Consider the following 26359-nt stretch of genomic DNA (forward strand, 5'->3'; position numbering starts at 1 on the left):
CAGCCCACACACACACACACACACAGGCAAAGAGAGTGAGAGAGACAAAAACACATACAGGCACTGGAACAAGAAAACAACTGCCGAGACACACAGGCTTAGAGAGTGAGAGAGACAAAAAACACATACAAATACACAATACGGACATAGAAACAGAAAAATACCGACACTAGGCCAATCAAACAACTACCCAGACACACAGACACAAAGAGTAAGAGAGAGACAGAGCACTGGGACAAGCAAACACCTGCCCAGCACACAGGCAAAGAGACAAACAGAGAGAAAACACATGCAAATTCATAGATTTAGACATACAAACAGACAAAGAAAAGCTCTGGGAGAAGAAAACACCTGTCCAAAAACACAGGATTAGAGAGTTAGAGACAAAAACGCATATAAACACATAAATTCAGACATGCATACAGACAAAGACATGCACAAGGACATGCAAACACCACCTCGTACGCACAGGCAAAGAGAGTGAGAGAGATAAAAACACATACAAATTCATACAGTCAGACATACAAACAAACAAAGACAGACACTGGGATAAGAAAACCCTTGCCCACACAGGCACAGAGAGTTAGTGAGACAAAAACTCATACAAACACATAAATTCAGACATGGAAACTGACAAAGGCAAGCATTGGGACAGGCAAATACCCGCCCAAACGGAAAGAGGCAAAGAGAGTGAGAAAGACAAAAACGCATACAGGCACTGGGGCAATTAACACCCACCCACACTTGACAGAAAACACAATACATTTTAAATGTTTTCACTTTTTGATTTTAATAAATAAAAATTCTTGAAACTTTAAGGAATAGATATCAGTATATGTATCTTAAACTTACAATCTGTTGTCATTTTTTTCTATAAAGTGCAAATTAGGTTCTAATCTTGAGAAGGCATAGGGTTATTTAGCTCAGAAAATTAATTTTTATTCATTTTTTATTGACATAGTCTTTTCTTGAAATTGTTTTTTTATATCTTTTGTTTTATTCCTTTAAGAATCCACAGTTTGACTTGCTATTTGTATGCTGGAGAATGTTTCCGCTAATGTTTAATCCTGAAACAAATTTTATGTTAGAAGTTTTGTTTAGTTTAATTTTATACCTCCTCAGGTTGACCTGAAAAATAAAACGTTGAATCTGTTGTTCACTTTCTCGGGAACAGCATAGATGATGTCGCCAGTGAAAATTGTTATCTCTCAGATCATTTGAAATATTGCAGTCATGCACTGAACCTGGTTGCACAAAACGATAGCGAGCAAGCATTTGTTAATGTTCCATTTCAAAGACTTTATCAATCTGCCGTGTCCAAATGCCAAAGTATATGGAATGCGACAAATCGTAGCACAAAAGCTACCAACAAGTGTTTCGAAATTACTGGAAGGCACCCAGTCGTACCAAATGCTACACACTGGAACTCTCTCCATAATGCAGTAAAGCGTGTTATAGACGTATTTGATGCGGAAAAGTTATCCAGTGCCTGTGAAGAACTGAAACTTCCAACGTTAATTCTGGTGGAGAGGGAACTGCTTAAAGAGTGTGTGCTCATTACAAATCCATTTTACCAAGCCTTAGATTTTTTGCAAGGCGAAAAGAATTGCTAACTTGGTGCTGTTTTGCCAGTACTTTATGGTTTGGAGACTAAACTAACAGGATTTCAATATATCCGTATTCTCAAGAATGCTTTGCAATTAGTAGAGGTCATTTTAGGTGGTTGGCATGAACACTTCTCGTATCTTTTCTCGATGGAATTGGAAGAGAAAGCCTTTAGTGAATTAGACATAGCTATTTGCTCTTACCCGAGTTTCAAATTACGATGGTTGACTCCAGCTTTGTAAGGGTAAAAACCGAATAATAGACATAGTAAAGTTAGAAATGAAAAAAGTAGCCATGTTTGTCTCCAGTGATGAGCTGGCTGAAGGTGCTTAGAAGTTTGGTACAAATGAGACTAATGATTCATCTTTGCTTATGGAAGATGATGATACTGTCACTGATCCAGAATCAATTACAGACACAAGTCTCAAAGCTAAATTTTTCAAAGTTCTTCAAGACAAGAGGAGGACCCTCGATTCTCTGAAAGAGTATCCGAAAGTTGGAAAACTGTTCATTTTCCTTATTCCTCTTATCACACCAATGTGAACCATACTTAATGCTGCGTTCGGACGGGCGACATAAGAAAAAAAATTCTGAAAAGCGTAAAAAGTCTATTTGACCTAACAATTGGATATACCATGCTTGTTACGTCACCCGTCATGTTCACCCAATGAAGCCGCTGTGAAAGCCTATACTGGTATAATTTTTAGACAGTTTATATTGTTATAATGAATAAGAAGCCAATTTTTTGTATTGTTGTTTGCTCTGAAAGTTCTAATATGGTTCAAGTTGAGTTGTTGTGGATGATCCGTACTCAGGACCATATCCAGGATTCTCAGCCGGGAGGGGTTTTACCCAAAAAAAAATTTTGGTAAAACCCCTCCAAAAATTTTTGGGAGGGTAGTTTACCAAAAACTATAAAATTTTTCTAACAGCCTCGAGTATGATTAGGACATTTTTAGACAAATTTGCAAGTCACAGAAGCATTTGTTGTTTTTTTTTGGGGGGGGGGGGGCTCAAAACCAGTACCCCCCTCGATGCGACCCTGGTGGTGCTAGAATGGATTTCCTTTTCCCTTCTCCGCTGGAAATAATGGAACAACTAATGTAAGTTTCTCTTCTGACGAAATAACCATATTCTTTACCATGCAAAAAAAGCATTCAAGCATTGTACTTCCGTACTTAAGAACCAAGTTCTTAAGTACAATTTACTTCAAGTACTTAGTACTTAAGTACAATTTACTTCGAGTACTTAGTACTGATAATTAATTACAATTTTGCTTGAGTACTTGGTACTTATACTTAAATACTTTTTAGAAGTATTTGACACAACACTCGAACATTTGTATGGCGGAAAAGTGTCGAGCGTGGCATTATTTTGCCAAGTGTGGTGGAACTGTGCCAAGCACATTGGAGCTCTGCCAAGAGGAGTGGAACTGTGCCAAGCGTGGCATAACTCTTCCAAGCATGGTATAACTATGCAGTAAACGTGGTTGTCCAAAATGAACGCTAGGTAAGCAGCCCCTTGGACTGGATAACGAGTTAGTAAGACTGAACGATAACATTTTAAAATAGTATTATTCAACTGACATAAAAAAGATCTGAAGACAGGATCAAAATTTGAATTATGAAGATTCTGCTTGGTATTTTTCAATGTACAGCCAAAGATCAAGGCTCCAGATTGACGGGGCGGTAGAATAGCGAGAAGGATTAAATAACTAGCTTAAACGAGAATGAATAAAAAGAGTTTAAACTAACCATGCTGACTTTACTTAAATTTTTTTTTTTACTGTCTTTTGGGCATTTAATTTAGTACAATTAAACGTGAACGAGGGATTTATGACTATGAAAAGAAACCAGCTGATCGTTTTGAGCTTTTTCAAACTCAATTCATTGGTCTTCGTTGATATGAGGATTCTCTTTTTGTTGTAGATGTTATTACACATGAAAATTGCCATCTGGATATAAGAATTGTTTTCAATAACGTGCAAATGACGTTCTGATCTCCATTTTGCATTGCCCAAAGCTAGATTTCATTTTCTTTCTTTAAAATTTAGATAGAATTCATCACATAAAAGCAATTTGTAATTTAGCTCATTCACCATCTGAACTAACAACGAGCAAATTAGAAGAAACAGACGAAAATCCGAATTTTTACCAACAATGGCTGGAGAGCCCAATTTTCAGCAATTTTACAATGAGGTACATTATGCCAGCTAAGCCAAATTAATATTTAAGCATCGTATAAACTAAGCAAAATCTTCCTTTTGAAAATAAGCTAGGTGAATGAACTTTCAGAAATGATTCTAAATCACATTTCCATCTGTGACAATGCACCCCTTCCCCTCTAGGTAAATTTCTAGTGGGCCATATAATTTAGCTAAGCTGAAAGTGAAAACATTATTTCATGTCTTTTTTTATGCTCTTTCGTAATTCAGTAATCACTTTTGGGGCTAGTTGCATCTTGAGCAATTAAAGGGGCCCCAAAGGTATTTCATTTTTGTAACCACACAAAGAAGTTATCAATACTAGTTAAGTTATTGAAAAGTGGTTAAAAACATATCACTAGTTTTTATAGAAGTTGTTCAAGAGTAATATATTCCAAAATACTTATTTATAATAGCCTAATTCAAATCTCATTTAGCCTATTAGGGAACATATAAATGATTTTCCTACTGTATCAAGTTTTTCAAATGCCATTGAGAAAAAGAGCACTGTAATTCAAAACTTTGCTGTTGACAATTCAGGGTAGGGTAAAAGACCTGTTTTTGGGAAAGACCACTTTTCTGTGGCATTCCAGAAAAGTAACAATGGGTTTTTGGACCATCCTTATTTTACTAAAGCATAGGCTAATGCAGTGTGAGGGTAGCAACAAGAACTCCACCTTCTTGGTCAAGTCATCACCAATAATTTGTCAACATAAATTTTAAATGTGTTCTTTGTTCTGACAAGCAATTAAAAAGAAAATATTAAATATTTGTGATTTATAGAATAAATGTCAAGCAATAAAAGTTATATTTTTAGAATCAGAAGAAAATCAGCTTTCTGTTAATATATGAATAAAACTAAAATGATACATACATCAAAATAGGATAATTGGTATTTCCATCTATGGTTAAACAAAATATAGAAATGCAAATTTGGGATAAAGAATTCTGGTACTGCATGAAACATGGGCACCCATAAGCTGAATTCCAGGGGGGGGCAAATCTTGTCTAATTGGCACTTTTAATGCTATATAATAGAAATCTCAGAACACAAATATAAAAATAAGGCAACATCATTCATCCAGGGAGGGGTACCCCTTCATGGGTGCCCATGGCATGAAATGCATTTTGACTGTAAGTTTTGCATTACAATTGTAAATGTTTATTTGAACCATGCTAAGAATTCTGATATGATAGTGTTGGTGAAATAGTAGCATTCCAGTAGCTAGTAAAGTACCTTATTAAAATGACAAAATTTAAAAACTATATGCATAAAGAATGTCTTCACCTTTTTACTTTAATGAATAAAAATCATTAAAACTAAGGAATAAATTTCAGTATATGTATGACAATCCATGGTTATTTGTTTTTTGTTTTATTTTTCAGTAAAGTGCACATTGTGTCCTGGTCTTAAGAAGGCATAGGGGTTGTCAGCCTTACTCATGTTAATTTCTGCTTGTTTTGAGTTTGACTTAGTTATTCATTGTAATTCTGTTTCTTTTGGGTTTCTTTTATCTGCTGATGGGGATTTGTGGTAGGAAGATGATTATGTGGTAGGAAGATTATTTGACTTTATATCTGCTCATTTTTGGTTTAATGGAGGTCTATACTTTTGTTGAGAAATTTGTTTTGCGGAAAAAAAAAATATGTTAATTTCTGTTTGTTTTTCATTGACATAGTCTTTTCCATGGGGAAAAAATATTCTATATCTTTTCGTTTTTTTTTCTATAAGAATCTATAGTTTGGCTTACTATTTGTATGTTGGAGAAAACTTTTCAACAATCTTTATCCAAGTAATAGTATTAATAATCCAATTAAGAAGTAGTAATAATCATCCAAGAGTAAAACTAATACAAATCACACTCAATAAATAAATGAAACCCAGAACAAACAGAGATGACAATAAATAACCACCTCAAACTCAAAACAAGCAATATTAACATGAGTAGTGCTGAATACCCCCATAAATACCAAATACCTGAATACCTCTTAAAACTAGAACATAATTTGCACTTTACTGAAAACAAAATACATTTGAAATGTTTTCACTTTTTTGATTTTAATAAATAAGAAATTCTTGAAACTTTAAGGAATAAATATCAGTATATGTATAACCTCACAATCGTTTACCATTTTTTTCTGTAAAGTGCAAATTAGGTTCTGATCTTGAGAAGACATATGGTTATTTAGCTCAGAAAATTAATTTTTATTCATTTTTTATTGACATAGTCTTTTCTTGAAATTGTTTTCTTATATCTTTTGTTTTTTTTTCTGTAAGAATCCACAGTTTGACTTGCTATTTGTATGCTGGAGTAACTTTTCCACTTATGTTTAATCCTGACACAAATTTTATGTCAGGAGTTTTGTTTAGTTTAATTTTATACCTCCTCAGGTTGACCTGAAAAATAAAACATAATATCATTCCCCAAAAATTCTGTCTTTGCCTTTTGACAACTTGGATACACTTACACTCTTTTGATTTATTTGAACTGTAAGAGCAGAAATAGTAATAGTAGTAGCCCCAAAAATTATCCAAAAAAAATAACCCCAGTGGATTCTTAATATATTGCCAAGTTGTCTTATTGACAACCTTACACACAGTGCCCTTGATTTAGTTTTAAAGCAACATTTAATTTTAAACCATATTGGGCCAATTGTGTAATTGGGGGGGGGGGCATGCCCAATATCCAAGACATAGCTACTGGGTCATTGTGCTATTCTGAATAAAATGTCTACCAGAAAATTTTTACCTGATGTGTTTAGAAAAGTGAATGAGCTTGGGAGGAGGGTTGCTTGCCATCCAATTCCTTGTGACTCTTAAAAATAGAACTAGAACTTTTAATTTCCAATTAAAGTAGCTCCTTGAAATTTCAATGATATTTGTTACAGTAATTGTAATGGTGGTATTAGTAGCATACACTATTGCCTTCTGGCTAGTTCAACATCTGCTACAACTTACCCTCAAAGGTTTAACTTAATAATGTAAGCTGTTCTTGAGATATTGCTTTGTCACCTTTTTGGAAATCTACATCCTCATAGTTCATTTTAATTTAGCTCACCATCCACCTAATTACACCTTGAAAGCTTCACCTTCATACACTTAGCTTGTATAGTAGCCATAGTTTTAGCATTAGGAGCAGTATGCATATAGAGCCTTTGGTTTCTTCAACATCCCCTTCAACTCGTGCTGAAAGTTTCAACTTAATACCATCAACCGTTCCTGAAGCATTTCTGATGTGTCCTCTTGACAACCTGTGTGGGTTTTGTGTGTTTCAATTTAGTTCCATACAGTTTTATTATTTCCCAAATTTGTAGTACCAGTAGTACCAGCAGTAACAGTAGAATTAATAGTAGTAGCCCTAGATTTAGTGGCAGTAGTATTAGTAGTAATAGCAGCAGTAGTAGTAGTATGGTTAGAAGAAGTAGCATTAGAATGCAAATATTTTATCTTTTGGTTAGTTCAACATCCCCCACAACAAGCCCTGTTAGTTTCATCTTCACACACAAAACTGTTCCTAAGGTATTGCTTTTGTGCTCTTTTGACAATGTGCATACAGATGGCATGTTGTGATTCAGTTCACTCCCCCCTCCCAATTTCCCTCAAAAGATCATTTCCAAACCCTTGGGCATAGTTGTAATAGTAGTCACAATTGTAGTATTGGTATTACTTTAGTAGCATTAATTGTAATACCAGTAGTACTAGTTGCAGCAGCAGTATTAACATACTGCCTTTTGGTCAGTTGAACACCCCTCTCATCAAGTTCTGGAAGTTTCAACATAACAATTAGCCATTGCTATGATACTGCTGATATGTCCTTTTGATAACCTATATATATTTGTATTTATATACTTCTTGAAATTTCCATCTTAATGCTCTTAGCCTTACAAGTAGTTGCAATAGAAGTATCTTCCCCTTTTCTCAAAGAGTTTCTATTTAAAATTTAAGCTTTAGTACAGTGGGTCTTCTAGCCTCTGTTGCACCCAAGGCAAAATCCTGATTAGCACCCCTCCCCCTGTTTCCTACAAAATGCTCATCTATTAATAAAATTATTTTCAATTTGTTAATAAATGAGTAATTTCTGTTTTAGTTAATTTTTAGTTTATAATTTAAATTCATTAATTATTTTAATTAATATTATTCAATTGTTTTAATTTATTTTATTAATTATTTGATAATTTTCATTTATTAACCAAACTCTCTACTTTATTTTAATAAAAATAAAATTTGGGAAATTATAAAATGATAATAACCATTAGATTATAGCCTATAGGCCTATTTTAAATTTTACTCCCTTAAAATTTCTGTGCCTGGGGCAAGTCCCGTCTGTGCCTCCCCTAAAACCACCTCTACTTTTGTGTAAAGAGCAGGGTGTTTTTGGGGGTGGTAACCCCCCTCAAGTTTGGGAGCACCCAAAATATTATATTAAAAGCAAACATGAGTTAGATTAAAGATAAGGTTTTTCAAATCAAACAGTTTGTGGTAATGAACTGTAAGTAAGGAGCAACCCAGCTCAATAGTAACAAAAACTCTAAAAAAAAGAATTTTGATACCAATAGATACATCAATAGAATAGGATTTTTATGCTTATTTCAAATATATATGTTTCATCAAATTTAGTCTTGCCCATCAAAAGTTACAAGCCTGAGAAAATTTGCCTTATTGAACAAACATAAACGCCCCTAAAAGTCATAGAATCTTAATCAAAATTATACCATCAGATTCAGCATATCAGAGAAACGTGCTGTAGAAGTTCCAAGCTCCTATCTGCAAAAATGTGGAATTTTGTATTTTTCCCAGAAGAAAGATCATGTATGCATGTTGTACTTTTTTTCTAGGGGTGATTGTATCAACCCAGTGGTTGTAGAATATCACAAGAGTGCTCATTCTAACAGAAATTAAAAGTTCTAGTGCCCTTTTTAAATGACCAAAAAATTGCAGGGCAACTAGGCCCCCTCCCATGCTCATTTTGTCCCAGTCACCTGATTAAAATTTTGAGATAGCCATTTTGTTCACCATAGTCAAAAAATCTAATAGCTGTGTCTTTAAGGATGACTTAATCTCCCACAGTCCCGGGGGGAAGGGCTGCAAGTTGTGAACTGTGCCGATTGTTTGCATATATTATTGGTTATTGTACTAAACAACAAGTAGAACAATAGGGAAATTTGTTATATAGGACAGTGGAAAACAACTTTAAATGAATATTTCGACCCTATATCCAAGGGTCATCCTCAGCAAAACAAATGAAGGAAAACAAAACAATTATAAAAGAACTCACATTAAAATTCAATCTTTAAAACTAAAATATTTTCAAACAGCCCTAGCATCATTACTTCAAGGAAGTTCAACCAGGAACTTCCTTGAAGTAATGATGCTAGGGCTGTTTTGAAAATTTACGAACTTTATGAACTCTAGCATAAAGAGCAAGGTATTGAGGGAGGGGTGAACCCCCGCATATACGTAATACTTTCTGTTCATCTTAAGTCTTTATGTCCCTCCTTACTTTCAGTTAAATTTTTTTTTTTATTATGTAATAAAAGTAAGGACTGACATTACAGCTTAAAATTAACAGATATTGTCCTACATGTGAGTGGCTGCCAACACTACTTTTTACTTGAAAGTTGGACATTTTCTCCAAATAATTTCAAAAACAATTGCTATAACACAAGAGCAGTGTGATAACTTTTTTTTTCACAATGTTCCAACTATTAAAGGACTTATGGGTTTGCATTTAAACAAATAAAATTTTCCATTTAAATATTCTGAAAGTTAATTGATATATGAACTGCTTTGAATAATCAACTGGATATATTTTTTTATTATAGGTAGGTTGCTCAGGGGTAAGGGCAGCCCCCTCACATAAAGGATTTTTTTTTTGTTTCTTCTAAGCTTGATGTCACTCTTTCTTTATTGTTTAATAGCTATTAGAACGAGTATGAAATCCTTGAGACATTTAAACTGCTTTTACAATTATTGTTTATGGTGTTATAATTGCACAGCCTTTGATTTATTTCCTATGAAAGGTTGTGAAATTCATTGAGTCTGCTAGTGGCTCATGGGCTATATACTTGAAATGCCAGCTTTAAGTGGCAATAGTCTAAAAAATATCTTTAACTTTTGGACTCAAACGTTTATGGCAGGTCATGCAAAATAAGAAAAAGTCAATCAAGTCATAAGAAATAAGAAAACTGAATGTAAAATTCCTACTGGGAACCCAAAAGAAAGATGGTGGGAATATTAAAAAGTAAATCTACTTTTCAGTTGAAAGAAGTTGAAAAACGGGATTCAGTATTAACACCTAAAGAACAGATTGAACGATTGCTCAGACAGGGTGCCACATATAGAAATTTGAATCCCTTTGAAGTTTTACAAATTGAACCTGAATCCAGCATTGATGATATCAAGAAAAAATATAGAAGAGTAAGTATGATTTGCCCTAGTTTTATTTTACTTTTAAGAGTTTTAGCAAAAGTTATTCAATTGGTCAAATAATGTCTTCTTAAGAATAGTAATCTTTGTAGATAGGTAGCATCATTTGATAAGACAGGATTAATCAGTAGCATTAGCTTAGTTTTCCTTATTTATCCCATTTTTGCAACTAGAAAACAAATAAAAATGTCCCTGTATGCACCAGTTATTCTAGTGTATACTAGATGGTTATTCATAGCAGGCCTAGAAGTGATAAATCTTGGTAGACACTAAGAAAGAATGATTTATCAGAAAACATATTTGCTCATTGGGAAATTACAATTAAGTCAGTTACAAAAAATGTTTAATTGCTGGGGAAAACAAAGTTGCTGGGGAAACAAAAACAGAGTTCAAATAAGAAGCTGTCATTGAATTTCAAATAGTTATTTGCTATGATCTGTCGTTTGCTGATTAGGCTGGAACTGTAGTGGTTCATTAAAAAAAAAACATTAGTGAAGAAAATTACCAAACAGGTTTAGACTAAAAGAAAATAAAGAAACATTTAGTGCTTTAATGACATTTAAATGGTGATATATATATATATATATATATATATATATATATATATATATATATATATATATATATATATATATATATATATATATATATATATATATATATATATATATATATATATATATATATATATATATATCTGAAACCTTAAGCTAAAAAAAGAAGATATGTGATGTTATGATAACAAGCATGGGATCCTGGCTGCTGACCATAGCAAACACTGGGTGGTGATGGTGGTAGGCACTAAAAATTCAGCAAAGCCAGCTCTTTTGCTACTTTGTCTATAACCAGTCAATAATGTGAACAGTATGCAGAATATTTCCAAAACCAGGAAAACAAACATGGACTATGAAACCATAATTCTGAAATCATACTGTTTATATATGTTTGTCTATATTCTTAAAGCTGAGCATATATACTCGGCTTTATGTATAGTCAGCTGAATATATATGTGTACTCAGCTATATATATATATATATGTATATATATATATATACATATATATATATATATATATATATATATATATATATATATATATATATATATATATATATATATATATATATATATATATATATATATATATATATATATATATATATATATATATATATATATATATATATATATATATATATATATATATATATATATATATATATATATATATATATATATATATATATATATATATATATATATATATATATATATGAAGTCTGAAAAAATTCGTTAAGAGGCTTAATTTTGGTTTTTGCTAATGATGTTATGTACTATGTTAGTACATCATATAAGCATTTCTTTTGACATCATATATGGCATCATATAAGCACTTTCTTATATGATGTCATGCATAGCATAAATATGATTATTAAGTTTCCAACGCACCAGTTAGTTATGTAATATAATGTCTGTTGGAAGGCCAAAAAAACGAAAATTAGCCGTTGCAGCTACTATAAGTGATGATTTTTTTGGAACCAACACATGAACTATCAAACGTGATAAGATGTGAAATTCGACAACCTGGACAACACCAATACAGACAGCTAAAGTAAGTTAGAAGAAAAGTGACGGCGTGTCAAAAATGAAAATAAAGAGCAAAGACACACGCGGTTAGAAGACATGCGACATCGAGCGTGTGAGTAAGTAAACAATGAAAATCAAGAGAAAATACACACGCTGTTAGAATAACAGCGGTGGCGTGTCAAAATTGAAAATGAATAGCAAAACCACGCGGTTAGAAGACATGCGACACTGATCATGTGAGCAACTCAAAAACAAAAATGAAGAGCAAAGACACACGCGGTTAGAAGACATGCGACACTGAACATGTGAGCGAGTCAATGAAAATCAACCTGGACAGCGAGAATCAAAACGTGTCAAAATTGAAAATGATAGCAATGATGATTTGGGATTTTGACATGGATAAGGTCATCAATGCCTACCATACCTTTGTTTAAAAAATATATAAAGGTTCGGTGATACGTATTTCATAATGACGAAATATAAGCCAAGGTAAAAGGAACCAAACAAATTGAAAATGATAGCAATGATGATTGGGTTTTGGATTTTAACATTGTATAAGGTCATCAATGCCTACCACACCTTTGAAAATCAAAAATATGGACCAGATAAATCGTTGGAAGAAAAATGTTTTTGTCCCACCAGCTGAGCAATTAAAAGAAACAAAGGTTCGCCAATATGTCTTTCATTATGACAAATGACAAGCCAAGGCGAAAGAAGAAGTTTTTGTCCCACCACCTGAACAATTAAGAGAAACAAAGGTGGTCGTCAATGCCTTCCATACCTTTGAAAATCAAAAACCTGGACAGATAAATCGTTGGAAGAAAAAGAAGTTTTTGTCCCACCACCTGAACAATTAAAAGAAACAAAGGGTCTGCGATATGTCTTTCATAATGACAAAAGACAAGCCAAGGCGTAAGTTAGAGGTCAAATAAAAAAAATGTAATTTTACAAAGGCACCACTTCTAATTAAAGATCCATTTGGACGTCATGACATCCAATTTTTGTATTTTTTAAATTTTGATTAAGAAAGAAAATGCAAAGGTTAACACTGAACCAAGGAGAGTTCTAATAATTTTAAAGAATGGATCCTTTCTACCCGTGGTTGCATCTTTTAAAGGCATCCATATTTTTTCTATTTTTTTTTGTAAAATGGAGGCTCAAGCTTCCACTGTTGAAGACTATAATTAGAACTGATTACTGCAACATTTCGAACTCGAACTGAAGTTCGAGATGACATATTCCAGTTTTTTGTCAAGGCTTTTAAGGAAAGAAAGACAAGGCAATTGAAACAGAAACGGCACTGATACTAAACTGTGTTACATCAAGTTCTGGAAGTAAAATAGTGCGTAAGGTAACTTTACCGAAACTGAGGAAACTTTCAAGATTTGAAATCTCTCAGCCTTAAAATACTAAAGACAGTGAGAAGGAAGTCTGAATGTTTGAACTGGTTAAATGGAAAGTTACACACTCCTATATATCCTAAAAAGTTAGGAATAATTGGGAACTTAACTTATGACGAAAAAACCTCCATATGCAACTATGCAGTTTTGACATTAGCAGGCACTTCGTTAAAAAAAAAAAAAAAAAAAAAATGTAAGCTAAAGATATGACATGAAACAGCATAAGAAGATGTAGCTTTACTTTGCAGGTGTAGTTGTGTCTGGGAATCAACTTTAAATTTTTAAGATTAAAGAAAAATTGCTTTTTGAATCAACACAGAGAACAAAATAATTACTTAAAATAGCAAGGACATAAAAATAAAAACATCTTTTCCCCCGTAAATCCACCTTGGGTCTATTCATGCATGAAAATCTTGACTTCCTAAAATTTTTCGTTGGCTTATTTCAAAATTAAGAAGTATTTAGGATAGTACCCCTTTTTCGTCAGTGTTCAACGCTGAACAGTAAAAAAGAATACGTAAAATTAATTGATTAAAGTTGACAACGCTTTTCTTGCATAAAAATTCAAACATTGACAACTAATTAGTTTTGCTCAATTTTGTCGTAGATCATTTTTTATACTGACGAAATTGTGATATTGACATTGTGACTTTGTCATCAACCAAAAAGGGGAATCCAGCAAAATTAAAGTTTCTAGGTGTGAAAAGACCTAATGTGGAGCCAGGGAATGAAAATTGTTTTCAGTTTGATTTTTTTGGTACTTAAACTGTATCTGACAGTGTTGTTCTGGTTCTTGTAATACATATAATAATAGAGTGTTCATTTTTTGTACTTAGTGAGCGAAAATGTATGTGTGTACTGGCAGGGTGAAGAATGACGACTAAGTAACCCAGATAAAACTGATTATGGAAAATAATAATCCAATGTAATAATGATAATGTTATGCAAAACTAATAATGGAATTATTAGCTACATTAAAGTTCAGTAGATTGTTCTTTATTTAGCGTTGTATGTACCTCAATTTATCTCTTTTTTTCAGTTGTCAATATTAGTACATCCTGACAAGAATCAAAACGATTTAGAAAGGGCTCAGCAGGCATTTGAAGGTACCTGGACTCTTATTTCTTTTTTGTTCTTTTTTCTCTTATTTGTTTGCGTTGTTTAAATTCATATTTTGTAAAATAACATGCGGGAAATTCAGCTTTTATAAAAGGACTTTCTTTGGGCTTTCAATGCATCTTTTATGCTGAACTAAAGTATGTAATCTGAATTTTTCCATCCCTCGCAGTTTTGCGTATTAACGTTTTTAAAAAAAATCACAAAATTTTGGTATTTTGAATTAAAACAAAAATTGTTCTTATAATTTTTAGAATTCAATTTAGTTTTTAATATTTAAAAGTTTGACCTTTCTAGCACCAGTAGTTTTTGTCAAGTGACTTTTTGAAGATTGAAACTCTGTTTCAGATAGAAAAAACTTCGAGAAATCGTTACACAAAGACCGTAGGCAAGGGAAAAATTTTCATTAGGTTTTCGACTTCAGCATAAAAAGTAGAGGGTTACGCAACTTTTTTCGTGATTCAAAGAACGTTCAGTTTTCTTCCTCAGTATAACAAAGAATTTTTTCCCCTGTTGCAATAGCAGATAAAATAAAAAATAGTCATTGCTGTGTAACGTAATTTCACTTGACTATTTCAAACTGGTTATACCTGGTAAGTTAAATGTTCTTGTTAAAGAAAATAAGAAATGGAAAACTTGTTGGTTTTATAAAATTTTCCGAAAAAAAATTATTTTTTACCATTATTCCGCAGAAGAAGAATCGTGCTGAATGAGTCAATAATTCCATGCAGGGTAATCCAACAAATTATAGGGAAACAAAATCTGTTTTCAATTGACTCAGATTAATCAACTCAAATTAAAATTTACTGAGCGTTTTCTTAGAACTCGGTGCTTGAGACTGCTCAGCTTGTGGCCCAAGTTCTTTTTTTAACTCTCTATTGGACAGAAAAAAAGAAATTAAGATGTGCAAATATTCTCTACAGTAAGCATTTTCTTTATAAGAAGATTAAATATCAATAAAGCTCCACTTGACAGTTACCTTAGAAGTAGATTTAATATTTATCCAGATGTATTAAGCCTAATTTATGCAACAGGCCGCACCTCAGTCAATTAAGGCTATTAGAAACACTATACACAGTTCTTCAAATTCGGGATATATTCCCTTTCTCAATCAGGATATTTTTAAGCTGCTGTGATTGTTGTCGGAGAAACTGAACTAGCTGTTATTTTACTGCAAAATATGTTTGGTCGAAATAACTGGAGAAGGGGGTTTTAAAGTTGTAGTGCTATTATTGATTTCTTAGTAATCTGGTCGTTTTTTTCTCTTTTTCTTCTTTTTTTTCAATAAACTACTGACAACCATGAGAGCCTTGATGAAGTTCCAGGGAAAAGATAGTTAAGATTAATCATGCTTCAAAGTACTTATTTGCTCAGTTGTAACTGATTTAATAACTACAAGTGAGCAAATGTAGCTGATTTCATAACTATAGCTTCCAGTATTCTAGTGTTGGTGTCCACACCCATCTTCCTATTCTTCCAAACTTTTTTCAACTGTGAAAAAACGCCCTGGGCCTTGGTTATTCGAATTTCAGCGTGTTCACTGCACACACCGTATCTACTAATAATACTACCTAGGTAACTATCAGAGTGTTTGGGCCCATAAACGGTTGTATCCCTCATAAATTTTAGCTGTGTGTACCTTTACGTCGGCCAGTGGCCAATAGTGTGGTGAGTTTCTATTGGGGCTCTAGGTATGTGTATTCAATATTTACCTATCAAAGAATAGGCCTTGGGCTTTCTCTCAAATGCCCTTCTCCCTTCAGGCACATGTTCAGAGTTGTCATGCCTTCCGCTTTCGCTCTTTTTCGATAATCTTTAGTTGTTCAATGGATAGTATTCTTTTTTAGTTTTTCAAAATACATAAGCTCTTTTACGGGTTAGGATTATGGACCCCGATAAATTTTAAAACAGTTGGCATTCAAGTTAAAAATAGATTACTAAGATTCAAATTGATATTTGCATCGAATTTAGTGCGGCTGAATCTCTTCTCCTCTGGCTGCTGTCTTGGTTCTTTGCTAAGGAAGAGCAATAGAAATCAGAGACATTTTGGTTATACAGTTCCATACAATTAAAAGGAAGGCTCTGGCTGCTGCCTTGGTTCTTTACTAAGGAAGATCAAATAGAAATCAGAGACATTTTGGTTATACGGTTCAATACAATTAAAAGGAAGCCCTCTTGAGGTCTATTTTAATGACTAATATAATTTTATGATAAATGATAACAATCTTATTTGCTTTTGTTCTTTCTTTCTTTTCGTCCTTTATATGATGGTAGTTATGATTTATTCTTTTTAGTCGTTAATGGCGCTTATAAGATTTTAGAGAACCCTGAAACGAGGAAAAAATGTTTGGAAATTGTGGAAGAAGCCAAAGGAAGGACAGACATGATGGTAAGTTCTTTCATTTTGACTATATGTCTACTTCAATATGGAATAGAGTAACCGATACCGTGTTTAGAATTTCGATAATACATTTGTTTTCTTATTGCCTCGAGCTTTTTATAAGTGATATTTTTGTATAATTTACATACTCTGAAATTTTCTCAGTACCGACATAGAAGCAAGTATATGTGCAAGAAGCTTTTCAACGGTCATTTCTAATTGTGTTAAGGCTTTTTAAGGGATAAAGTAGATGCTGTATTGACAAGACAAGGTTATTTTGGGAGAAACATTACTAAACAACACAAAAACAAATGTCAGTTATGTTCGGACCTTTTGGTTTTAATACATGTCTTTGTATGATTGGACAGAAATCAAATTATACTGCAGAGAAACTGGAATCGTTCTCTCTTCACCAGCACCTGGTGATGGTAAGAAGTGCTTATCACTATGGCAGACCAAAAATACTTTCACGTGTTTCCCAAATTTTCACTCATCGATAAATATTGACAAACAGGTTCCACCTATAAATTCCAAGTCTTCTCGTTGGTAATCTATGTCTCAGAGTTTTTATTTTAGCATATTTTTTTTCTCTCAGAAATGGTGTTCGTCACAAAGTGGGGATAATCGTTTCTAGTAATTCGGTTTTTAGTAATTACGTAATTCTTATCTTTACAAAGTTCTGATTCTTGATTGGATTGTTTATTATGTTGTATGATTAATTTAAATAAACAAAATCACAACAATTACATATAAATGTTTGGTTAGTTTTATTACAAAGCATAGCGAATCTAACAGTTCATAAATCATATCATAATGAATAGCAACCTTTACCATAGGTAATCAAAAGTTAAACCAGAGGTCGAATTTTGAACTTAGTAAATATATTTAAAAAACCCCTAATATACGTATTAAAAATATATGAATATAGAAGTGCGTTGCGTAAGTTAATTCGTAAGTTACGTATATTTATTACTAATAAAAACGTTCGTAAATAACATTAAACAAGTGTCGAGAAAGCCATTTAACCAAATGAAAGCAAATTAATGTGAAAATTTTGTTTTTAATTATTCATGTACGGTGAGCCAAGATCAAAACCTGCATTTATTCAAAAACGTGCAAAAATTAAATTAAAAAAACAAGTTTTTTTTAACTGAAAGTAAGGAGCGACATTAAAACTTAAAACGAACATAAATTATTCCGTATATGAAAGGGGCTGTCCCCTCCTCAACGCCTCGCTCTTTACGCTAAAGTTTGACTTTCCCACAACTCTATTTTTTTTAAACAATGAAAAACTTTAGCGTAAAGAACGAGGCGTTGAGGAGGGGACAGCCCCTTTCATATACGGAATAATTTCTGTTCGTTTTAAGTTTTAATTTCGCTCCTTACTTTCAGTTAAAAAAACTTGTTTTTTTTATTTAACTATCAAAAAGCTATTGTATAACCTACCAGGCTCAGACTGCCACTGATCGGCATGACCCTGTAAGGCGTTTGACAGTAAAATCATTTGAGTATGAATTCGTCTCTGAACATAGATACAGACAACCAAAAATGAAAGTGGGTAGTTATGTACCCATCATTAGAGAGGGGATCAGTGGGTCTTTGTTATGGTCTTGAAGAGAGGGAGACTAAAGCCCCCTAAAAGAGAATTTTTAAGTCCAAATTTTTATACTCCTATGAGAGGACCATCAGGTCAATGGGGAGAGGGAGGGATTTCACCCCTTAACTGTGCCTTAATTGGTGGAATCTATTGGACTTAGCTTGCAATATGAGTACATGGAAACTGATGGCTCTCCTCATCTTGCCAAAATGATCGATTTCAAGGGAGAACGGTAATTTCTTGGCATGTTTGAAATTAATGTGATAAGAAGGACATGATTACAAGAAATATAATTGTGAACTCAATAACCTATTACGAGAAGCGAGAATTAATTATTATCGAAATGAGTTTAAAAAAAGTGCAGGTAATCCCAGGCGAACGTGGAGAGTAATTCACTCTGTTCTCAGCCCTTCCAAAAGTTCAATTTTACCTGAAAATTTCAACACTGATGCTTCGATTGTAGATAATATGTGTGACCATTTTTCTATTGTTGGTAAACGGATAGCGAACTCCACGAGAAAATTTTCTGAGGATGGAACATACCACCAGTTTTTACCTGAGGAAAGTGATGTATCTGCATATCTGAAATCAGTAACTGCTAGTGAATTACGTACCACATTGTGGAACATGAGAAATAATGCTTCGGGTGCTGACTTCCTTTCATTGCGTATACTTAAGTATGTTTTCTCGGAAATATGCGACCAAGTTTGTGTTCTATTTAATATGTGCCTAAAAGTTGGTGTTTTCCCCGATTTTATTAAAATTGCTAGAGTGGTTCCGCTTTTTAAGGGCGGGAAAAAAATTTGCCGAATGATTATAGGGCTATTTCATTGCTGCCAGTTTTATCGAGAGTTTTTGAAAAATTGATTAGTGGCAGGATGGTTGATTTTCTGGAGAATAAAAAGTATTTTAGTAAAACTCAGTTTGGATTCCGTAAAGCAATGTCGACAGATCAAGCTCTTCTTTTTCTCACGACTTTTGTGAACGATGCTCTGGATCAAGGGTGGAAAGTTGCATCTTTTTTTTTGGACATTGTGAAAGCCTTTGATGCAGTGGACCATGAAATTCTTCTGGTGAAGCTGAGGAATTGTGGTTTTCGAGGTATATTTTATCGTCTATTGGAATCTTTTCTCCAGGATAGAAAGCAGTTTGTCCGTGCTGGTGAAATTAAATCGCAAGTTAAAAGTGTTGAATTCGGTGTCCCTCAAGGGTCTGTTTTGGGGCCACTACTGTTTCTTATATATATTGATGACCTGCGAAATGATATCAATGGACTGTCTTTTGATTTAAAATGTCGTGATACTGGAGCATCAAAATCTATTTTGCCTTATTTCGCTGATGACACGCATCTAACTGTTGCTGCAAAAACCGGGGAAATGCTTATACAGAATCTTCAGACTGGCATGTTAAACATTGAGAAATGGATGAGGGTTAACAGACTTCAGCTATACCATGCAAGATCCCATTTTGTAATGTATGGGAGAAGTAGCAATTACTACCCTTGGATTGAAAAAATACAGTTAGGTGAAAATATTCTGCCTCGGGAAGTTTCGACAAAGTATCTAGGGGTGATTGTTGATGAGTGCCTTAACTTCAAAGAGCACATTTCATGTGTTAGTGGCAAAGTTGCCAGAAATGTTGGGATGATGAGGAAACTGAAGTACTTTTTTCCGAAAGACATTATGAGATTGCTTTATTTTTCTTTTGTTCACCCATACCTTCTATATGGTTGTCTTGTGTGGTCAAGCACGTTTTTAATGCACCTTCGTCCCCTTATAAGTTTACAAAATAATGCCCTACGTGTTTTAACTGGAGATAATCATAATATGTCTGTTAGACATAGATATAATCAAGTAAATATATTACCGATGGCTGGATTATTCCGTTTTTATAATGCTCTTTTTATGTTTAAATATACACACGCGTTATGACCTGAGTGTTTTAGGGAAATGTTTACAAGTGGTGTTAATTTTCATAATAACTCGACTAGAACATCAACACTAGTTCGGCGACCTCAGGTTATTACAAAGCGATCTGTTTTTTCAATAAGACATGTTGGCCCTCGGGTATGGGAACCATTAACGCAGGCAATTTCAACAATTGATGAGCTAAATGAATTTCGCAGTAAATTAAAAGGACAGTGTTTGTCTACATATGAGTTTTAATCCTTGCTGGGCGAATTTTCTCTCAACTGATTGTGACACTTTTTTTTGCGAGGGCGACGAGGAGGTAGAATAGAATGAATGATTTTTAGTTTTGTGTCTTCGGTATCCAATTAGGTCGTGAAATTAATAGAAATTAATTTATTTCGTTTATTTTTATTTATTTATTTTCTTCTTATTATTTTTTGTCCTTTTTTTTTGGGGGGGGGGGGTCTAAGGCTGGCTGGTAGTAATTGTGTATGTAGGGTTTTGTAAAAGGTGATGTGTACCCATACAAGTTTAATAAACTTCGGGTTTTGTTGTTAATGTGTTGTATTTTTTTTAATAAAACCTTTTTCTCTCTCTCAAAAAAAAAAGGTGACTTTAGTGCAAGGAATGTTTTATGGAGGCGCCAGTATCCCTCATAATATGGAAGATCCTATTTCATTGTGTAAAATAAATACCCATAAATAAAGTCTTGTTCTCAAACCGTTTTTATACAAAATAAGGTTTTTGCGTAGAGTGGCAGCCGGGCTGAGGAGCGGCAGCCCCTCTCCTATTAGGATAACATAGAATGTAACGTTAAATACAAACATAAATTTAGGGAAAAGTGAGTTTTTTTGTATGAAAATTAATTGTGACATAAAAATTCAAACAAGCAGATATGATCGTGCCCTAAAATCTACCGCCTGAGGATATGAAGGAAGCTGCAACCCGGAGTCTCCCGTTCTTTACACTGAAGTTTCAATTTTACTGATTCGTTCAATAATTGATGCTCCGACCCAGTGATCGGCAAACGCGTTTGCCTAATGAGCCAAATATGAACAATACATCTATTAAGGTTTTGAGGTCTTCTTGGCAACTCCCCCTCCAAAAAATCTTAAATTTTCTAATGGTTTCTTTTATTCATATATAATGTATACTAATAGATATAGCTTACTAATAAATATCAAATACCAACATAGATAAGTAAAAACCTGACCATGTAAAGGGACACTAAAGCTATTTATCGCTATAACCTATCAAACATACCTGCACATAAGTGACCCAAAAGTTTTATTATCTTCTCTTAATTTCTAAAATAAATGGCTCTTTCCTCCTTAGTAGAATTTTAAAAACTATTTTTTTCCCACTTCTTGTCTGCTTGCCTTTCGTTTTGATTCCAGAACATCCTGAGTTTCCACAAAAGTTTTCTTGCTAAATATTGAGTTAGTAATATTGTATATACAAAGTCATTTTTGATCTAACTTTTGGAAGTTGGATATGGTTGGTTTACGAAAAAATGTGTAAGGATGCTTTGTTTATTCATTATTTTTTTTTGTATACGAATAGCATCAGGACGAATAAAATCACTTATAGATAAAAGAATCTAAACTTTTCAAGAGTTTCTTAGCCATTTGCAAAAAAAAAAAAATCGGGGCTAAATCTGATTTTTGGGATATATTGCGAGGTACGAGGATTTTCCAGAAGATATCAGGAAATTTGGGAAATATATTATCTTTTAGGGAAAATCTAAAAATTTGGAGGAATTCATTTGGACTGAGTCAGTAATGTATATCTCATTATTTTAGGATCCAAAAAAGTTTTATAAACAAATCAATCTACTTACTGTCAGGTGATTTCTGGTTGAATCAAAAGAAACTTAGACTTTTATGTAAAGGCAAAGCTTTTAAATTAAAGATTTTATTTTAATTATGATGCAGTGAAGATTGGTGTTGCTTGTTCATTTAATTTCTGATGTTTTTGTGACGATGACCTCATTTGGCTGTCACGAAATTTCTACTTGTGAGAGCTTTTCGTCACCATTATCTTGTGACTGTTTAGCTCCGTCTAATCTTCACTTAATTGCTATACATTGCTATACATTCACTTAAATAGTTATTATACAATAGTCTTTTTATACAAAATAAAGCTTATGCATAAAGAGCGGCAGCTGGGCTGAGGAGCGGCAGCCCCTCTCCTATGAGAACAACCCACAATGCAATGTTAAATACAAAAAGAAATTTAGGGAAAAAATGAGTTTTTGGTTTGAAAATAAATTGTGACACAAAAATTCAAACGAGCAGATATGATCGTGCCCTAAAATCTACCGTCTGATATGAGGAAAGCTGCCGCCCCTAGGTCTCCCGTTCTTTACACCGAAGTTTCACTTTTATTGAGCTCTTCAACAATTGATGCTCTGACCTAGTGATCGGCAAACGTGTTTGTCAAAAGAGCCAAATATGAACAAAAAACGTTTAAGGTTTTGAGGTCTTCTTGGCCCCCCCCTCCAAAACAATCTTAATGTTCCTTATGGTTAATTTTGTTTTCGTATAATTTACCATTAACTAAATAATTGATATCAAATACCAACACAGATAAGCGCAAACCTGGCCATGCAAAGGGACACTAAAGCCATTTATTGCTGCATCAAGCATACCTGCACCTAAGTGACCCAAAAGTTTGATTATCTTATCTCAATTTCTCAAAAAAAATTGTTTCTTTCATCCTTAGTAGAATTTTAAAAACTGAAATTTGTTTGCTATTTCTTGTCTGCTTGCCTTATGTTATCATTCCAGAACATCCTGAGTTTTCACAATAGTTTTCTTGCTAAATATTTAGTTAGTAATATAGTCTATGCAAAGTCATTTTTGATCTAACTTTTGGAAGTTAGATGTGACTGGGCTGACCAAAAAATGTGCAAAGATGCTTTGTTTATTCATTATCTTTTTTTATTGTATACAAATAGCATCAGAATGAATAGAATTATTTATAGATACAAGAATAGAAACTTTTCAAGGGTTTCTTGGCCATTTGGGAAAAAAAAGATCAGGGCTAAATCTGATTTTCGGGATATATTGGGAGGTACGAGGATTTTCAGAAGATATCGGGAAATTTGGGAAATATATTTTCTTTTAGGGGAAATCTAAAAATTTGGAGGAATTCATTTGGACTGAGTCAGCAATGTAGATCTTATTATTTTAGGATCCGAAAATGTTTTATAAACAAATCAATCTACTTACTGTCAGGTGATTTCTGGCTGAATCAAAAGAAACTTTGAAAAAAAAAAGACTTTTATTTAAAGGCAAAATTTTAAGTAATTAAAATCGAGCTTGATTGGAATCTGACTAGTTCTGCGGGGGAGCCGTTTATTGTCGGTGGTGCTGGTAGTTTTTTACTTCTATTAAACCAATGCTGAAACATAAGAGTTTCCTCTCTTGATCAGTCTCCAGGCTCTAAGTCACTCAAGTAAACTATAAAACAACAAAATGCTGCTTTTAATAGCAGCACAGCAAAATGACAACATCACTTTTTGACTTCTCATTCTAGATCCAAGAGAAGAAGAAAAAACTAAAGAAAGAAGGAAAGCCAACAGTGGTTGATGAAGATGATCCTGATAAGTACAACCGAGCTGTTTATGTACTCACTATGAAATTGTTTGCAGACATGGAAAGAAAAAGGAGAGAGCTTGAAAAACGAGATATGGAGGAACGGAAGAGAAAGGCGGAACATGAAGCTGACGAAGCCCAAAAGGCTAAAGTTGCCAAAGAATGGCAGAAAAATTTTGAGGTAACAAAAACTTTACAGACTTTATTTTATCTAAAGTAGAAAGTGTATGAATAATTTTCTTATAAATGTGGCGCATGTAAAAATAGTTGTTTCATGACAGTTCGTGTTTTTTTCCAAATCTGTGCTGCGGAGCAACATTAGCCCTTTCGTATTTTTTTATCGCATTCAGCGATCTATAGGTTGATTATTGTTTTGCGTATGAATACGATTGACCTTTTCAAACAGTTCGTGGTAACGAACTGTAAGTAAGGAGCGACCCGGCTCAATGGTAACCGAAACTCTAGAAAACGAGCTTTTGATACCAATAGATACATCAAAAGAATCAGATTTTAATGCTGATTTTAAATATATAACTTTTATCAAGTTTAGTGCTACCCATCAAAAGTTACGCGCCTGAGAAAATTTGGCTGATTTTCGAAAAAAGAGGGAAAGGCCCCCTTAAAAGTTATAGAACCCTTATGAAAATCACATTATCAGATTCAGCATATAAGAGAACCGTACTATAAAAGTTTCAACCTCCTATAAACAAAAATGTGTAATTTTGCATTTTTTGCCAGAAGAAATATAACAGATGGGTGTTTATTATTATTATTTTTTTTTTTTTTTTTTTTTTCAGGGGTGATCGTATCGACTCAGAGGTCCTAGAATATCGTGGGAGGGCTCATTGGAAGGGAAATTAAAAGTTCTAGTGCCCTTTTTAAGTGACCAAAAAAATGGAGGGCAACTAGACCCCCTCCCATGCTCATTTTTTTCCCAAAGTCACCCGATCAAAATTTTGAGATAGACATTTTGTTCAGTATGGTCGAAAATATGATAACTATGTCTTTTAGGATGACTTAATCCCCCGAAGTCCCCGGGGGGAGGGCTAAAAGTTATGAACTTTATCCAATGTTAACATATAGTATTGGTTATTGGGAAGTATACAGACGTTTTTAGGAGGGTTTTTTTATGGTAGTGGGGGGGGGTCGGGGGTTATGTTGGAGGATCTGTCCATGAAGGAAGTTTTCATGGGGTAAGGGAAATTGCCATGAAGGGGCCGCCAGACTTGCCAGCATTATTTATTGGTTATTGGGAAGTATACAGACATTTTCAGGAAGTTTTTTTGCTGGAGGGGGGGCTGGAGGAGGGGGTTACTCGAGAGAATCTTTACTCGGGAGGATGTTTCTTTGGGGTAAGGGACATTTCTATGAAGGGTGCGCCGGATTTCCAAGCATTATTTAAAAAATGATCAGAAATTAAATTAAAAAAAACAAATTTTTTCAACTGAAAATAAGAAGCAACATTAGAACTTAAAACGAACAGAAATTATATCGTCTCAACCTTTCTTTCATCAGAGGCCTAGAAAGCGGGATTGAACCGCATTTTTCGTACAGCCTACTGTTTGAAATACGATCAGTCAGCCGGGTACTCAGAATAATCCGTAAGCAATTTCTCTGGAAAACATCTAGCCAGATCTTCATCCATTTTTCGGAGCGGCCATGCTTCAGAGCCATATTTGACCACTGTCATCATTGTACCTTCCAATAATCTAATCTTGGTTTGCAGACTTCTTCCTATTCTTCCAAACTTTTTTTTTAACTGTAAAAAAACACCCTGCGTCTTGGCTTTTCTACTTTGAACATCTTCACCGTTCCCAGCGTCTTTACTAAGAGTAGAAAAGGGGGATAGAACACAACCCTGCTTAACTCCTTATCTAATACAAAATCAGCTGCTAACCTCATTTCCTACCTTAACCGCAGCAGTATTATTCTTATACATAGCACTTATCACTTTAATATATTTGTCTGATATACCATACTAGGATAAGACCTTTGCTAAAGCTCTTATATCAACAGAATCGAACGCGAACAGAATCATAATCTATTAAACTGAGGACTAAAGGTGTTTGACAACTCAGGCACTTCTCAATTATTAACCTGAGAGTGAAAATTTGGTCTACACATCCTCTACCTTTTCTGAAACCGCACTGTTCTCCTCTTAAAATTTTGTCTACAGCATCTCTCAGTCTAAAAAGTATCATATTACTAAGTAATTTGCTACCTACAGAGACCACACTAATGCCTCGATAATTACCACACTCACTCTTATCGCAGTTCTCATAGAATTGCTTAATTAAGGTTTTCCTAAAATCGTTAGGTACTTCCCCTTTTTCAAAAATCGTATTCATAATCTTCAGCAACTTATTTCTGACCTCAGAGCCACCCTATTTAAGAAACTTATTTACCATACTATCAGCACCTGAAGCCTTGTAATATTTTAATCCTTTCAGTATTGTCGCTAATTCTTCCTCACAGAACAAATCTTCCTTCACATCCAAGGTATCACAAACTTTTTCATTTTACTCTGTATCTTTT

General features: G+C 33.7%; 1 protein-coding gene across 2 annotated transcripts in view; it reads left to right on the top strand.

Moving 5' to 3' along the window:
- LOC148956505 (dnaJ homolog subfamily C member 8) overlaps window positions 1-26359 on the top strand; it is a 42600-nt gene that overhangs the window by 11423 nt on the left and 4818 nt on the right. The window contains exons 1-5 of one of the 2 annotated variants that reach the window (XM_089095690.1): window positions 3664-3803; window positions 10068-10226; window positions 14262-14328; window positions 16633-16727; window positions 23766-24005. In XM_089095690.1, the coding sequence (XP_088951816.1) occupies window positions 3765-3803; window positions 10068-10226; window positions 14262-14328; window positions 16633-16727; window positions 23766-24005 (600 nt within the window). In that variant the 5' untranslated portion in view covers window positions 3664-3764. Of the gene's footprint in view, window positions 1-3663; window positions 3804-10067; window positions 10227-14261; window positions 14329-16632; window positions 16728-23765; window positions 24006-26359 lie in introns of those variants that run through there. The other variant, XM_089095695.1, reaches the window with a different exon arrangement.

The sequence above is a fragment of the Artemia sp. Qi Xiang Cuo genome, chromosome 1 (assembly GCF_049724085.1).
Source record: "Artemia sp. Qi Xiang Cuo chromosome 1, ASM4972408v1, whole genome shotgun sequence".
Taxonomy (NCBI): Eukaryota; Metazoa; Arthropoda; class Branchiopoda; order Anostraca; family Artemiidae; genus Artemia; species Artemia sp. Qi Xiang Cuo.